Consider the following 17,870-nt stretch of genomic DNA (forward strand, 5'->3'; position numbering starts at 1 on the left):
AAACCACTTGCCAATACCTGATAGCATCAGTCAGGCATTTTTAAGTTTCATTAGCTGAAACATGTTTAAATGTTGCCATAGAAACACTGCGTGTGACTAGAGGCTCATTGTTAACAGAGACTGAGAGCGTAGATATACCGCAACAGCAGCCTACGGAGGAGCTAGTGATTTCCTCCAATCTCGCCGAAGGTGCCAGCAAAGAAACTGAGATTAAAAAAGAGGATGTCTCAGTTAATTGGCTTATCAGACGCCTTGGAAAAGTTGCAACATACGAAGCCACAAACTCTCCACGAACATGTGTCAAGGTCAGTGTTCAGCATGAAAGGCATAGACATAGAAAGTAAATATAGATGCGCTTTTGGCAGCAGCTTATTTTTTGCTCAATGGAGTCCTTGGGTTGTTTTGTCTAGTTGTGAGTTGTCTTGTTTTTTACATATGTATATTTATATGAACCAGTAAAGTACAGGAGCTCTTTCTGAAGAACATACATGTTGTGCATTGATCTACATGAACACTTGTACTTGACCCATGTACCCCCTCTATTAATGATAGAGTTATAATCAGGGGACCAGTTTCATTTATATTCAAGTCAAGTCTGTGGTCTTGTCATTCATTGAATCATCTTTTACAGAGAAGCAATGTATTCAAGTGTTTAGCAGCCATTGCTATGGAACTCGGTCCACATGATCTGGAAAAGCATCTAAAAAACATTTTACCTCCTATTCACCGAGAGCTCACCATGGTCAATTTGTTTCCAGGTACCACTACAAACCTCTCTTCTGCTGGCCTTGATATCCATTTTAGATAGACTTACTCAGCCTGAACCTAGTTTTTGTATTTTTTTATACATTTAGACAGAGATCCTTGGGTTCCCAATTTAGTTTGTCTCATCATAAGGAATCTTCTTGAGGCGTATCAGCATATATCTAATATGAAAGTTATTTTTGGTTCTATGGAGTTTCATTCTGCAACATTTGGAGTTGCTCCATCATTATCCTTACTTATTATCATTATTAACAGCCTCAGCAAAAGTAGCTCAACTAGTTAGACTTTAGTACACACGCCTGCAGGTGATTGTCTTGAAAAACACTCTCAGAATTTGATTTTATTGGCTGATGTATTGAATGTCTCAGAAACCTAATCTTATTGGCTGATGTGTTGAATAAGTCTCAGAAACCTAATCTTATTGGCTGATGTATTGAATAAGTCGTAGAAGCCTTTTCTTATTGGCTGGTAGTGAATAAGTCTCAGAAACCTAATCTTATTGGCGGATGTATTGAATGAGTAAATAAACATTAATTATTACATTTGGAACATTAGAGCAGTATTGTAATAAAACATGTTACTTAAAGGTTGACTTGCAACAAAATTCATATTACAGTTATTTGATATCAAAAGATTCACTATCGCTTACTCTGTTGTGCTGTAAGTGCAAAATATGTGGAAATGAAATTACAAGCTCTTAAAAGCTCAAAAACGAACAGTTAATCGCAGCTATCACAAAACCGCCGTAGATTAGAATCTCTTTCCAAAACGGCTCAAATGGGACGTAGTTGTACAATATGGCTTCTGTTTTCACTTTCACGCAACCTCATTCAAATAATTTCAAATATAGTCAAATATTTTTACAAGTATATTTCAGCATTCAATGAAACCATGTCTATTGTTCTTACGCATCTATTTTATCATCATTGTAATGCTGTCACTTTCAGCACTGATATCTTATAACCTACCATGAAAATTCGTTTAATTTTTTAACCTTAGCTCGAAGGAGTACATATCATTGTCTGATAAACATGACGAGTCTGTTGGTCACCTGTGATAATCGAAAAATGCTGCAGAAATTATTCACAAAGTATTGGGTCACATGATCAGATTACGACTAGATGATTAGACCAACCGAAACAAAACTGTAAAGTAGCGAGCATCTATATTTAATGCGGGGTCTTCGGTAAAACCCGAAGTGTTTGTCATAAACTAGTGCTACGATAAGTTTTATATTGAGCCTTTTATTGGCCTTTCAATTTACGTGAGAACATCACGTGACAAAACGATAACCAAATGTAATGACTACGTCAGAGAAATAAACTGATTTCAATCTACTGCGGTTTCATGATGGCTGCGATTAACTGTTCGTTTTTAAGCTTTTAAGAGCTTGTAATCACATTTCCACATATTTTGCACCTAAAAAACAGCAGAGTAAGACATGGTGAATCTTCTGATACCAAATAGCTGTAATGTGAATTTTGTTGCTAGTCAACCTCTTACTCTTAGCATCTTACTGAGAGTTTAACTGACATCAAAAATTAATGGTCTGTGTGTTGTTGTGGCAGAGACTGAGGACTTGAGGAATCTAGCTGGGGAAGTATGTAACCTCCTCAAGTCAACTGTTGGCATATCAGTCTACTCTGCTGAGTATGCCAATGTGCACCGTGCTGCCAGTCAGAGGAAAGCTGAGCGGAAACGTAAATTTGCCCAGCAGGTCAGTAATCTGTTTAGTTATAAGTAGAATTGATAGTTGTCATGATATCGGTTGGATAGTATTCATGGAATGCTCTAAAGTAGAGCAGTGTATAGAGAGAGTTATGTCACCAATGCGGCCTCCTTATACTTCCTGTGACATTGCAGTAATACCTTGAGGTACGAGCTGTACGCGTTATGGGACCTGAGCTCGTGTGTCAATTCACTCTATCTCAAATAGATTTTTCTCATATGATATAACTAAAAACAAATTTATCCATTTTACGCTCTGAAAAAGCATCTAAAAATATATTACAATAAAAACACATGGTTTTTCTGATTGTAATATAATCGCCTCACTAAGTTAAAAAATACCTATTCAGTGGCTATGATCTGCAATAAAATGTCACATCATTACGTCCAGTACTGTGTGCTGTATGGAGTTCTTACCTTTGAGAGAGATTCGACAGCAACATGTTAAGTACACTACATTTTTGTGGCATTCCATAACATAAACTTTAAACTTAACATAAATAAACTTACCGTAGCTGACTTGAACACTAGCACTTAAACACATGTTTACACTAAACTTAATTCTGATTTTGTTTTCATTTTCATTTGTTTACTTTTCTTCTTCCAGTTCAGCTACTTTTGACTCACTTTCACCTTCACTTTAAGTCAGCCTTTTTATAAGGAACTCATCTATTTGATGTTTGTTTTTGTCTCCCCTTCACCTAATTCTGCACTGATTCACGCAAAAACATGCAAAAGTGCAAACAACAAACTGATCCGACGAGAGAGACCAAGCGATGCTGTTATCATAAGCAGCCTGTTTCATATGCTCACATCTCGTAGCAAAAATTTAGTCGAATTTTTCCTCCTATCACAAATTTCTCGTTTGCTAAAACCTTCGTATGTCCTGGTATTACTGTACTCTCCCCCTCTCTTATTTCTCTCTCCCCTTGTAGTCTGTAGTTTCATAGAATTGCATGTACTGCCATATACTCCATGTATATTATCATTGTTTGCTAAAATGTGCTCGTTAAGGTTCTTATATGCTTTGATTAAACCAAGCGAATAAAAGAGAGAATGGGGAAACTATAGATACATTGTAACAAATTCTGTTCATAGAAATCAATGTAAACGCTCATCACAAATTAAATATTTTAAAATTTCATGGTGTAATACATTAGCATTTTGTTGGTTTTTATAAAAACCACCCTTACACAAGCTGTGCAATGGTTGTACAGTAGTTACTGAATTTTCAATGTACCCAAACAAAGGTAGGTCGTTATGCTTTACCGCGCTAAGAATGCCTACTTTATGTCAATAGCCATTTGTCATCAGAAATAGCCTGTGATACACAGATACGCAAAAGGCTATCATGTTGGCTGTATGTAGTTGACTTACAATTTGCGCCGTGGTCAGGTCTGACCCAGCGAGGAGTGTAGTTCTACTATATGAAATACATTTCAGGCTGTCATTGATCCAAGTGTGACTGCCAGGAAGAAAATAAGACTACACACAAAGAAGCACACCTCCAAGAGACATGCCCAGAACGCCTCCAAATTTAAAGGCAATAAGTTCTCTCACAAATCCAAAAAACCAATCGCTAGAGACATGGCTATTCTTCAATAAATTGGGGGCTTTGTCACCATACCCGTGTTATTGTGCCAATGAAGTTTAGTTCCATGAATATGAGGAGACACGGCTATTCTACAGAGAGATGGGTAATCATGTCACACCCCGTGTTCTTGCATTAAAGATGATCTAAGTGTATGTGAGCGTATGATATTGTTAATAAACTGTGAAGTTTGGTGTAAAAGTTACTAGCATCTCTTTTGTGAATAGGAAGGAACTATGTGGCTGCAGCTCTCTATGTATATAGGTGCCATCACACTTACATACTTGTAATGTTCGACATAAGAATATTTTTGGAGAATTGTATGTTATAATGTGCATGTACATGCAACTCAATAAATTATTACACTGCTCTTTACCTGGATACACCTAATCATCACATGCCTTATATTGATCTTGATTAGCTTAAGATTTCCATTGTCTTAGCAGCACTCTATGCAATCTATTGAACTCGTGCTGATAGCAAACTGGATGTAGCATCAGATGATATCAGTGCAAGCAAAGTGTGTGCAGTTGTTCTGAGAGAGCACCCAACCTGTACATATTTGACAAAACAGCAATTCTTAAAGGCAGAACTTTGATTGGATCCGTTGTGACAAGGCATTGCAGCCCTGTCGCAAACCATAAATTAGTGCAGACCTGTCACAAACCATAAATTAGTGCAGACCTGTCACAAACCATAAATTAGTGCAGACCTGTCACAAACCATAAATTAGTGCAGACCTGTCACAAACCATAAATTAGTGCAGACCTGTCACAAACCATAAATTAGTGCAGACCTTTCCCAAACCATAACCTAGTGCAGACCTTTCCCAAACCATAAACTAGTGCAGACCGATACGTTAGTCTTGCTGCATAACAGACTTGTCTATTGAACTCACAACATTGCAGAACTGCCTGTAAAATTTGTTACAGTGCAGACCTGTCTGTTAAACAGACAGTTAAAGTAATAATACAGGCATATACAGACCTGCCCATGAATCTTCTAGTGGTGCAGAGGTGCCCAATGAATTTTTACTAGTACAGACATGTTAATTGACGTATACCGTACTTTTTGGATTATTAACCGCATCCCTATATAAGTTGCATCTGCTTTATTTTCAAAAGACAATAATGAAACAATACATAGGGCGCACTTTTGTATAGGCCGCAGAAATCAGGACGGTGCTTTCTAACACGGCAGCAACTTAGCTGGTTAAAACGGAACGGTGCCGTTAGGCACTGTTCCGAATAAACTGACGCTTTTTAACCCATTGCCTAATGGAACAGTACAGTTAGGCATTGCTTCGTTTTTTCTTTCACCGCTAGAAATGCACTAACTGGAGATTCTGGTTAATGCGCCCTAGCGGTGAAATAAAAAACCACAGAATAGCCGCACCCTTATATAAGCCGTATGGCTCAAAACATCAGAAAAAAAGTCGCGGATAATAGTCTGAAAAGTACAGTAATAGTACAGACCTGTTCATCAAAATTTTAACAGTACAGACATGTCAATTGACCTTGTAATAGTACAGACCTGTTCATCAAAATTTTAACAGTACAGACATGTCAATTGACCTTGTAATAGTACAGACCTGTTCATCAAAATTTTAACAGTACAGACATGTCAATTGACCTTGTAATAGTACAGACCTGTTCATCAAAATTTTAACAGTACAGACATGTCAATTGACCTTGTAATAGTACAGACCTGTTCATCAAAATTTTAACAGTACAGACATGTCAATTGACCTTGTAATAGTACAGACCTGTTCATCAAAATTTTAACAGTACAGACATGTCAATTGACCTTGTAATAGTACAGACCTGTTCATCAAAATTTTAACAGTACAGACATGTCAATTGACCTTGTAATAGTACAGACCTGTTCATCAAAATTTTAACAGTACAGACATGTCAATTGACCTTGTAATAGTACAGACCTGTTCATCAAAATTTTAACAGTACAGACATGTCAATTGACCTTGTAATAGTACAGACCTGTTCATCAAAATTTTAACAGTACAGACATGTCAATTGACCTTGTAATAGTACAGACCTGTTCATCAAAATTTTAACAGTACAGACATGTCAATTGACCTTGTAATAGTACAGACCTGTTCATCAAAATTTTAACAGTACAGACATGTCAATTGACCTTGTAATAGTACAGACCTGTTCATCAAAATTTTAACAGTACAGACATGTCAACTGACCTTGTAATAGTACAGACCTGTTCTTTAAACCTTCAGTGGTCCAGACCTGCCCATTAAACCTTTAACAGTACAGACTTGTCCATTAAACTTGTTTTAGGGCATTCACATTTATTAAACTTGTAATGCTGTAAATTGAAACATGCATTATGTAAAAGTAAGTCTACAAAACCAAAATGTATAAAATAAAATCCATTGAGTGATAATCAATCAAAAATGTTTTGTCATTTAATCTTTTCATTTAAAACAGCAATTTGCAACATAGTTTTGACGATGCAGGAGACACACATTGTTGTAGTTAGTTTACCTTTGACAATATAAACTTTAAATTAACATTGTTTTTACTTATTCTTGTTATATTTGATATTTTTATATATCATTTATATCACTTCTATTTCATCTTGCCGATAATTAATAAATTTTTACCATTGGTTGTTTCACTTTAAAAAAACATTCTCTTTTTTTACCATTACTGCCTCCCACATGTTTTTTTCGTTGAAATCTTAGAGCTTAAAACTAAAATGTAGATACGAAACACTATTCAATACTGTCCGAGCATCTTTAGTAGGGGAACTGTGTGATGGTCGTAGCACACGGACATTGAAGGCTATATTTTAAAACTTACACTCTACTTTAGTGATCTTTGGCAGCAGTAGCTGTCACGTATGCATATCTATATTTAGCAACTTATTACATAATTTTCTTTGTGTATTGAATAATGTCTCACCGCAACTTATGTAATCGCCATCACGAGTTTGACCATTCTATCTTATGTAACACTTGTTGTTGGTCACCCATATAAAAGGCTGGCACTTTGTTCTGAGACGGCAGAGTAGCCCTTGGCTGTGATTGTGCATGTTATATGAAAATTATACTAAAGCGCTCTACTCTCATGCGTTATTACATTTGAGCCTGAAAAAGGGGAATTAGCTAGCGTGATGTAAAGACAGAGCAGTGTCTTTTACAACTACATGCATGTATGTACACAAATACAAATTTTCAACACTGCAGTGTTTCAAGGTGATCTGTTCATCGTATTTCAGAAATTGCGTGCTAAAATACTACTTTGCGTTTTTAAAAAAAATGTTTGATTAAATCTAACATCGTATTTTTTTAAATTCTAATATTGAGGTTTGATTGATTAGCAAGATTTTAAGCAAAAGTAGCAAGTTGATAAAAGCTTTCAACACAATTTATGCCTGCAACTTTCTGCATGTGAAAAATGTCTTTAACTAAATTAACTTTGTAAAAGATGCCAAACAGCAATGACAACTATGTCACATACTTACTGTAATTAGTAAGTACATAACCTACATAGTAACCTTGTTATAGTAAGTCGAAAAAATTTGTATTTGATAGAATCATGAGTCAAGATGTGAGTGCCTTTAGTTATGTAAGTTATCTATTTCACAGTTGGTTGGTTGGATGGTTAGTTAGTAATTTTACCACTTTCAGTTGTGAAACAAGTTAAACAAAAATTGAATGTACTTGTATAAGAATATTTCATGTCACACAAAGTAAATATTAACACATACTAACTTTGTGTGTCAAGGTTTGACTGTTACAATCAAACCTTGACCAACAACAACAAGGTGTACAGTACACCTTGTTGTTGTTGCTTTTGCTCAATTCATCGATAAATTCATAAGAGCTATTTTCAAAGGACGTTTTAACCCATCTCTACGCTGTTTGTGTACTGACAAGTGGCGACGAGTCATTTTGCAAGTTGATTTAACATGTATGTGAGTGAGTAATCACTCAAAGATCAAGTAGGCCTTTGTTGCTTACTGTGTTTTTTTAAAGCACAAGCGGTGGCTTTGTAATCTCAGCTGGTCATGTCTGAGTCCAATGACAAGGAACCTTGACAACCAGAGACATGTTGTGTTGCAGAGAGCAATTTAAGTTTGGATGTCATTTAATTTGACCTCAATTTGACACTTATGAAATCTTATTGTGTCCTGTTGAGCTACAATCAGGTGAGATCATCTGCTAGCATCGTGCTGCTAAACAAAGTTTGTTATGTAAAATTACAAAATTTTAGGTCATCTGAAGCATCAGTTGTCTTGTAGTTGAATAAAATGTATACGCATTTTTGGCCACATCTCAAAAACCAGCTACGGTCTCTACAATCATTTGATGTGTAAAAAGAAGTTTACAGAATGCTATTCCAAGTTCTTAAAGGCTTCAACCAATCACAAACTGTTTACCAACTGAGTATGCATAAAACTTGAGCAGTACATTCACAGTGACATCGTTTAATAAAACTAGCACAATGTTCAACCTTGAACTACAATCTTTGTCCACACATCGTAAAACTATTTCACTCTTTAGAAGTCTACAAACTTATTGAAAGAGCGATATTATTAGAAATAGTCAAAAAAGATGCAAGCGAAAGTTCAATGTTCACTAATGTTTCTGCTCTATTCAATAGAGTAACTTAAAAAATCAGCCTTTGCACAAATGTTCCATGAGTAGGCTTCAAATGCCGTTATTTCATTGGTCAGTTTCCTTAAACAATAACATTTGGTTCTTTCTGCATGCCAGTAAAGGACTGGTTGGAACCCCAGTTGTTTCTAGTCTTGGCTAACTATGCATATACACTTTAGCGAGCTGCAAGAAAACTGGTGTTTCGAATGGCCTGCAATTTGATAAATTTATTTATATAAATATCAGTGTTGATCTCTTTGTTGTCCAGTTATTGTGATAAAGTTACTGAAATGATAATGCTGCTTTTTCCTAGATTTTAATTTAGAATCTCCAGAGATGCAGACAGGCATGCTAATCACAATGCCAAGCTTGTACATCGCTGTACAATGAAATAATTGTTGTCATACTCATTACATCAGTTGAAATAATCGCCCTTGAAGCACTTGCGAAAATATTATTGGCTACTACAGGCACGCTCGAATTGCTCGCTCATGATTGATTGCCTGAAAGATCATGAGACGTAACGTAATTACGAGCTTGCTTCATAGCTCTTATTATAGTAATTGTTTAGGCTAGCTCAAATTACTAGCTTAAGTTACTCAAATTCATTGCTATTCAAGCGTTCAGCTATTCTTTACTATAATAAAGCCGTGTTTGTCCGTCTGTCTGTCCTTCCATTAGTAAGAGCATTAGGAAAAAGAACCACGCTAAGAACATTAGGAAAAATATTGCTTCACACTGGTATGAACTCACCTATTCAGCTTCCCAACCTATCATGCTAACATCTGCACCACTCAACTACCTTGCTGCACAGTGGAATATTTGTACACACAGTTATTATGCATGACAATCTCTCACAGCTCACTTGACTGCCTGGTTACTAATGCTACTAAAAGCCTATTTAAGAGTATGATTTTAACAGATAATTTCACCTGAACAACATCCAACAAGACCTGGTAGAAATCTTGAATTCTGGCACAAAGCCATACATGCGCTAAGGATAACACATTTGTATCTATTGATAGCATATCTATTGCTCATGTGACACGGTAGCACTGATTCCTTCTGCAATGATAAGATACGCGTGTAAATATATGCCTTGTCTGGCTGTTGGTAGCTTTCATTTCTCAGTCTAGCAATAACATCTTTAGGGCTGTTCAACCTGAATGTCCCACCTTGTTAGAGTTTGCCTATATGTTCAGGTGTCAGCTTGGAAAAGCATTCATTTCTCGCAGCGCTTGGTGACAAGATGTCAGCTAAAGCTTTTGTAATTGCTCTGGTTTTGGTGGCATCAGTTTCTTCACAAGGAACTGTTGGAGAAGACCCTGAGGTTCACATGAATTTCGTAAGTTATTTAATATATTTTGTATAAGGCATTTCAATGTATTTTTACCTAAAATGTAAGCTTCAATTTATTTAAGAAATTTCTGAAGGTTTAAAGCTGTTAATAAAATATTGCTATCATCATGAGAATACAACTACAACAAATACAACACAATTATTTTAGCGCCAAAATGAAATGCACCCTTGACCTCAAATTATTATACATGTAGAAGCAATTTTACAAATTTTGGAAGAAACAACTTATTATGTATTATATTATAATATATTATACGATAACCTTAATTTTTATTCTATTTCACAACATTGTACAAATTTGTATTATATTTCATAATGGTATAATACAATATTATTAAACTTTTTATTATTTGGTGTTATATTACTTTACAAACATAGTACAAGCGTTTTGAGGCTTTAAAAACCTGGTGCACCACAATCAAGTCTTTAACAACTTTACAAAGCAGACTGAATAGGTTTGTTTCTGAGAATGTACTATGTTTTATGACTGCTTCAACACTTGCTACGTTCTACGTAGTTACAACTGCTATACATAAATAAATGTATATAAATACATATACAAATAAATATATATAAATGCATATATATGTATATATATATATGTTTGTTTATGTTCATTTACGTGTTTGATGCGTGACAAATGCATTTAATATTGCGAAAATGCACTGATCTTATAGTACAATATGCCTAATTAGTCACCTTTGATTACTAATTAACTGAATGTCGAAGTGTCACTCAAATATATGTAATCTTCAAATAAAGAGTGGCCTTCACATAATGGATGGCGTTCTATTTTTCAACCCTTTTCCTATAGTGGGGTTCAAATAGAGGTGGCCTTCAAATAGAGGTGGTGTACAAATAGAGGTAGCCTTCAAATACAGGTTTTACGGTAGTCTATATGTATTTGTATATATTTATTTGCATGTATATATTTGCAAAATGACTTTTCAATGTAAAACAGTCACATTTACCAATGTGTAGCTGAAACAGCCACTACTAACAATGTGTCGCTAAAATGACCAACTTTAGACTTTAAATACATATTGTAAGTCAACCTGTATAACATGTCTCTACAATAACGTACACCTGCTTTACATGACAGTGTGAGACAGCAAACTACCATGGCTACTATTGTGAAGAACATAAAAATGTTCAGACACCAGATGGATATCTGCTCACTATACACAGGTTTGCTTTTTCTCTCTCCCTTTGGTCCTGCGTAACGTCTACATCTCTAACAAACCATTCTTTTAGCTTGGAGGCTCTTAAAAGCAGTTAGGCTAGTAATAAAAATACATTTTCCTGAAAAACAAAGTTACAGTAAAAAAAACAACGTTGCTTTTATTTGCTAAACCATTTTAAGCTTTAATACACGGAGTAACATCTATGAATGTGTCATATTCAGAGATGTAATGCTGTTGTTAAGGTGATAGTCCCCGGTCAATTTGAGATTTAAATAGTCTGGATGTCTATGGAAGTTTTCTCGAAGTAGAATAGTAGAAAATCTTGTCAAAGGCAAGAGAGGCGGAGCTTCTGGCAACTCAATTTGGTTTTCTTCAAAGTCAGCACAACAGCTGGTAGTTATTAAATAAGCTTCAAGTGAGAAATTTTGTTTTGCTAATTTTCATTAGACAGTCAGTAGCGTGCTTGTTAAATCCATAAAAAGAATATATATTTTTAGTTCATTGGTAAAGAACTTCATTAGAAGTTAAAATTTCAAATATCTAAATAAAGATTTGTTGAATTGTGTGATTAGCAAAGCTGCAAGTTTGTTAAAAGAGAGCAAATTTATGGAGCACAATATTTTGTAGAATTAATGGACGACTGAATGAAAAACCCAAAGTGAATCGTAAAGCTGTCTTCATGCAACACGGCCTTCTCTCATCTAGTTATGGTTTCATCATGAATCTGCCCAATAACAGCCTCCCTTTCATTTTCTCTGATGCTGGTTTTGACGTATGGCTCGGTAACAGTCGAGGCAATACCTACTCTATGAAGCACATCAAATATAACGACAAGCAAAAGGAATTCTGGGACTTCAGGTACCGACAAAATAAAAACACAATTGCATTGTGGGAAATGGTTTGAAAAAAATTATGTATCTGTGAAATGTTAATACAGAATTATAAAAAACAATTTGTAACAGTCAATGCTATTATATGGATGTTAAAATATTCCATGGGAGCTTTAAAATGACCCGTGATTTATGACACCCTTCAAATAGCAAAATAGTAAAATGATGAGACAACTTCTAAGTCGCAGTTTTGAAAAAGCAAACTTTACAGCCTCTGTTGTATCTCACTGATAAAAATATTTTTGCAGTTGGCAAGAAATGGCCATGTATGATCTGCCTACATCATTAGACTTTGTTCTAAAGATAACAAATACAAACTCGATTCCGTACATCGGACACTCCCAAGGCACCCTCATTGCATTTGCTCATGAGGCTATGACCAAGAGTAAAAAGGTGATAAGATTTTTAAAGATACAATATTCCATCATTTAGTTGTAAAAAATGAATATTAACCTTTATGTTCATATCCTTTGTCTAATTTGTGTTTTAGATATCTCACCTTATAGCCTTGGCTCCAATATTTCATGTCACCAACATTGAGGGTCCATATCGCCTTCTTATACCCTTTAAAAGTATTTTAGGACGAATTTTTGAAGACATTGACAATGGAAAGTTTCTTCCTTCAAGCAATGTGAGTGTGATATTATTGGTTTCTAATAATTTCAACTAATTTATCAAACAAGTAAATTTGTGTACTTAATGTGAAGAATGTTGTATCCTCAATTCCTTTTACTTTTAGAACTTGGCAACTGAGCAACCTAACTATACTAAGGCTAAAGTTGTAATCAATTAGTGAAAGGTCGATAGTCAAAGTGGTCATATGCTTGATAACTTGAAATTAAAATATTTATGATTAAAAGTTTTGTAGATAAATACATGTATTTCTTATTTTGATATGGCGAGTCAAATTAAAAGTTCTAGTGGGCTGGACAACGAAATTCACTATTTGAAATGCAACCAGTTTTCTCATAGGCTACTGTTTCAGCTAATACAATTTTTTCTTCCTTTTTTAGTCTTCTCGATGGGATGCTACGCATCTATGCAACCATCCTCTTCTGGTTGACATCTGTGACGGTGTTCTGTTTGTTACCATGGGCTATGATGCCAAATATCTCAACCAGGTAAGAATAGGCCTTGACACTCTCAAGATTTCAGGTCTATGGAGTAAAATTCATACTTGTTAAATTGCAAGCTGGCAATGGTAGCAGCAATGGTGGCAGCAAATCTTGTTTGTTTGTTTTGTTTTTGTGAACAAACTTTACCCACAGAGACCAGTCAATAAAAACTCAAGCAAATGGTTTGCAAGTTAAACTTCAAATAATACAGACCTGTCCATTAACACTCTATGCGTGCATACCTGTCCTATAAACTTCTAATAGTGCAGACCTGTCCATTAAACTTCTAATAGTGCAGACCTGTCCATTAAACTCCTAATAATGCAGACCTGTCTATTAACACTCTATTTGTGCATACCTGTCCTATAAACTTCTAATAGCGCAGACCTGTCCATTAAACTTCTAATAGTGCAGACCTGTCCATTAAACTCCTAATAATGCAGACCTGTCCATTAACACTCTATTTGTGCATACCTGTCCTATAAACTTCTAATAGTGCAGACCTGTCCATTAAACTTCTAATAGTGCAGACCTGTCCATTAAACTCCTAATAATGCAAACCTGTCCATTAACACTCTATTCGTGCATACCTGTCCTATAAACTTCTAATAGTGCAGACATGTCCATTAAACTTCTAATAGTGCAGACCTGTCCATTAAACTCCTAATAATGCAGACCTGTCCATTAACACTCTATTTGTGCATACCTGTCCTATAAACTTCTAATAGTGCAGACCTGTCCATTAAACTTCTAATAGTGTAGACCTGTCCATTAAACTCCTAATAATGCAAACCTGTCCATTAACACTCTATTTGTGCAAACGTGTCCATTAAACTTCTAATAGTGCAGACCTGCTTATTTAACTTTCAATAGTGCAGACCTATCCATAAAATTTAGTAACTTGTAGTTACCACATTGTAGTCTCGCATGCCAGTGTACGCTGCCCACACACCAGAAGGATGTTCCGTGAAAGATATTCTACACTATGCACAAATGGTAAAATCTGGTAACTGTTCATTCTATGATTATGGCTCTGCCAAAGAAAACATGGAAAAATATAACCGATCATCTCCTCCTATCATTAATGCTCAGGATATCACAACTCCAGTGACATTGTTTTCAGCTGAGAAGGATATCTTAGCAGATGCCGTTGTAAGTACCTATAGCTGTTAGTAAATAGATACAGCTGTTGTATTATGCAACTAAAGAAAAACTTCAGAGTTAGAAAAAATATAGCAGCGTCGTATTCATAGCATTACCATAAACTGTCATCACTTGAACAAAGTTAAATAGTGTTGACTTCTAGTTTTATAAAAAAAATTCACTGTTCAAACATAAAAAGCTGCCTTTACACAGAATAAAACAGTTTCAGCATGGCATGGCTAAGAGTATTGCAAACTTTACCATACTAGAATTTATTCTAAAAGCATTAAACTTGGTCATTTTCTAAAACTTCTAGGATAAGCAACAATTAGTTGTAATACACATTGGTTATTCACAAGCAGATTAAATTCTACTGTTTAAAAAATCAATTTATTCAGACATAGGCAATGTATATCTATACTATTACAAGCTAAATGATAGCTAACACAATCATTTAGCTTGTTTATGGTTAAAATTAAAAAAAGATGGTTATCCCAAATATTTTATAATGACCATTTTTCATTTAAACTGTTAGCTACCACTCTTCATTCATAAGCCTTAGTAATTGACAAATGAAAAATAATTTTGTATATTTGGTTCATTGAAATGACTGGTCCTCACTGGACACTTTATAATTTCTATTGTAATCCCTTCTACATTAGTTCAGCTTCATTTAGATTCGGTTAAGAGGACTCACAGAGTCACCATGAATTAAAAGTGACTTGAATAAATGTTAAATTATCAGAAGTGATGAAGTTCAGTATGGATGTCAAAGCTTTTTATTTTTGTGTTTCAATAACAGTTGTTTTAAATGTGCCAACTTTCACTTGATCATAAAACTTTGTACTTGCAATTAATGGGACTCCTAAAATGTTGGTCAATATGGGGCTTGAACCCATGACATTCAGCTTAGTTGACTGAGCTCTAACCAACTGAGCTAATCAACCACCTTCCAATCTTTCCCTTTTCTAGTAGACTTGCTAGTCTCGTACCCTGTGAGAGATTGTCGTAAGTAAACAGCTCATGTATAGTTACCTCATGAAGTAGGAAGATGACCAAGTGGTGTAGTACTGATACACCGGATTTTAAATCTGATGCCCAAGGTTTGATTAACCCTGCTTAGCCATGCTAAGAATTTTATGAAAAAAGATTGCCTTTCCTTCATAACATTTTTAGCATGACTTCAGACAGATGGATGAACCAATATGGTTCTCATTATGGTGATGATTATCTGTGCTTCAAGGACAAACGGACAACAGCTAATAATAATCTGGATTGGCCATTGATCATCTGCCATCAATCTGTTTGCTTTTTTTTTCGCGAAACAACCTTTATCCCCTGATTGGAAGTTTAACTATATTGAAAGTTGTCCTCGTTAGCATCTGTCATTTATAACTGCCAAATTTTGTTAGTTATCTTACAAGCTCTAAGTATAACAACATAGTCATAAATACATGTTACATTTTTAATAAAGCTAGCAAAGATTATATTGTAAATACCTAAATTGAGTTGTAAATACCTTCTACTACAATAGTTTTTGAAATAAAATCTTTTACTTTGGAATATTTTCATTTGTACAATATATACTAGTACTAGTAATATATACTAGTACTAGTACTAGTATATATTACTAGTACTAGTAATGTATACTAGTACTAGTACTAGTATATATTACTAGTACTAGTAATATATACTAGTTCTAGTAATACATACTAGTACTAGTATATATTACTAGTACTAGTACTAGTAATAAATACTAGTAATATATACTAGTACTAGTATATATTACTAGTACTAGTAATATATACTAGTACTAGTACTAGTAATATATAGGCCTACTAGTACTAGTAATATATACTAGTACTAGTATATATTACTAGTACTAGTGTACTAGTAATATATACTAGTACTAGTATATATTACTAGTACTAGTAATATATATTAGTACTAGTAATGTATACTAGTACTAGTACTAGTAATATATACTAGTAAATGATTGTGTTCTAGGATGTCAGTTACTTGAGACAGCACCTCCCCAACATTATCAACGACGTCTACGTAACTGATTGGGATCATGCTGACTTTATCATAGCCACCAACCTGCCTAGCAAGATAGCCAGGCTCCTTATTGACATCCTCTCCTACGTCAACTGATTTATCTATTGATAAAAAGTTAGCTCTATGTTATATGAATACTTTCAGATTACAGTATGAGATGCTAATTGCACAACAATGTTCTAATTATAAGTATTAAGTCATTTTTAAAGTATTGCATGTTTTAATATATAAACTCTGGTGTTTTATAATCATACATGCCGTTTTTAACCAAATTTAAAGCTAATAAATTATTGGCTAATAGTTTTAGGAAAACAGCCAATGAAATAGTGATTCTCTTTGTTTGTGTAGTTGTATGCTTGTCTGTAGAGTACGAAACATAAGATAAGAAAGATGATATTTTAGATAAGGTCTTGGGTTGTTACTAATATTATCAGCTTGTTGAGCTATATATGGGTTGAATGGTGAGCTCGATATCAAGGTACGAATATAAAGACACACAGCTACTTGTCAATCACTAGAGACTAGACCTCACTAGATACAATGTTTACAGGACCAAACATAGTTTAAACTGAGTGTTTGTCTCAGTGTTTGAAGATCTCTTGAAGAGAGTCAGCTTATACAAGCAACTAATACGGCTCATTAAACATATTTCGCTTTCTATAAACTAGTATATTCATTGAAGAATAAGATTATACTGTACACAGTTCTAACAGACCAGTATATTTTATGTAAAGTAGCATTATACTGTATATAGCTCCAATAGACCAGTATACTCTATGGAAACATTGAATGATATGCCGCCGTAATAGGCTGATTTATTCTATAAAAAGTCACTTTTAACTGTACTCAGTTTAAGTAGACTAGCATTCCTCTATGGAATTTCACAAAAATTACAGGTAACTCCGAGAGGCCAGTATATTCTATGGAAACACATCAAACCTCAAACTGCAATCAGTTCCCATGAAGCTGTATACTCTATGGAAACTAGCATTGAACTGAAGTCATTTCCAATAGATTTATATAGTTCATAACAAGTCAGAGTAAATTGAAAAGTTCCAATAGACAGTGTACTCTGTAGATTTTCGCATTTCACAGTGCTAGCAAACTTATTCGCTCTTTGGAGACTGACTTCACCAAAGTATTTAATACGGCATCAACAGCAACCTTGCTATAGTATCAGCTACCCAGTTTTTTTACTAATGACCAGGCATTTGATTTTATAGCATAAATGTCTATACTAGGATATGATTGTATCTCTCGCTTTTAACTTGTTGAACAAACTTCATAGGTAGGAAACATAATTAGTTGATTTATTCGCTTGTTGCAATACCTGACTGAAAGAATTAAAGAGGTCTACTCTTAGTGAGGGCGACATATAATTGCGATCACTTGAGACATCTT

General features: G+C 34.7%; 2 protein-coding genes across 3 annotated transcripts in view; both read left to right on the forward strand.

The window, feature by feature from the left end:
- LOC137403732 (small subunit processome component 20 homolog) overlaps positions 1–4,450 on the forward strand; it is a 36,370-nt gene extending 31,920 nt beyond the window's left edge. For both annotated transcript variants that reach the window (XM_068089752.1, XM_068089751.1), the window contains exons 23-26: positions 118–305; positions 632–758; positions 2,334–2,482; positions 3,937–4,450. In XM_068089752.1, the coding sequence (XP_067945853.1) occupies positions 118–305; positions 632–758; positions 2,334–2,482; positions 3,937–4,098 (626 nt within the window). In that variant the 3' untranslated portion in view covers positions 4,099–4,450. The remainder of the gene's footprint in view (positions 1–117; positions 306–631; positions 759–2,333; positions 2,483–3,936) is intronic.
- Positions 4,451–9,996: 5,546 nt separating this feature from the next.
- On the forward strand, positions 9,997–16,624 carry LOC137403734 (gastric triacylglycerol lipase-like). Its single transcript, XM_068089753.1, has 8 exons — positions 9,997–10,065; positions 11,182–11,267; positions 11,891–12,121; positions 12,402–12,546; positions 12,644–12,784; positions 13,167–13,274; positions 14,190–14,420; positions 16,419–16,624. Exons 1-8 carry the CDS (start codon positions 10,057–10,059, stop codon positions 16,563–16,565), a joined length of 1,098 nt encoding a protein of 365 aa, XP_067945854.1. The 5' UTR covers positions 9,997–10,056; the 3' UTR covers positions 16,566–16,624.
- Positions 16,625–17,870: the final 1,246 nt, after the last annotated feature.

This window comes from Watersipora subatra, chromosome 9 (genome assembly GCF_963576615.1).
Source record: "Watersipora subatra chromosome 9, tzWatSuba1.1, whole genome shotgun sequence".
Classification (NCBI taxonomy): Eukaryota; Metazoa; Bryozoa; class Gymnolaemata; order Cheilostomatida; family Watersiporidae; genus Watersipora; species Watersipora subatra.

Coding starts and splice junctions, on each gene's coding strand:
- LOC137403734 (XM_068089753.1), top strand. Junction 12,122..12,401: donor AAGGAATTCTGGGACTTCAG/GTACCGACAAAA, acceptor ATATTTTTGCAG/TTGGCAAGAAATGGCCATGT. Junction 12,547..12,643: donor CTATGACCAAGAGTAAAAAG/GTGATAAGATTT, acceptor TTTGTGTTTTAG/ATATCTCACCTTATAGCCTT.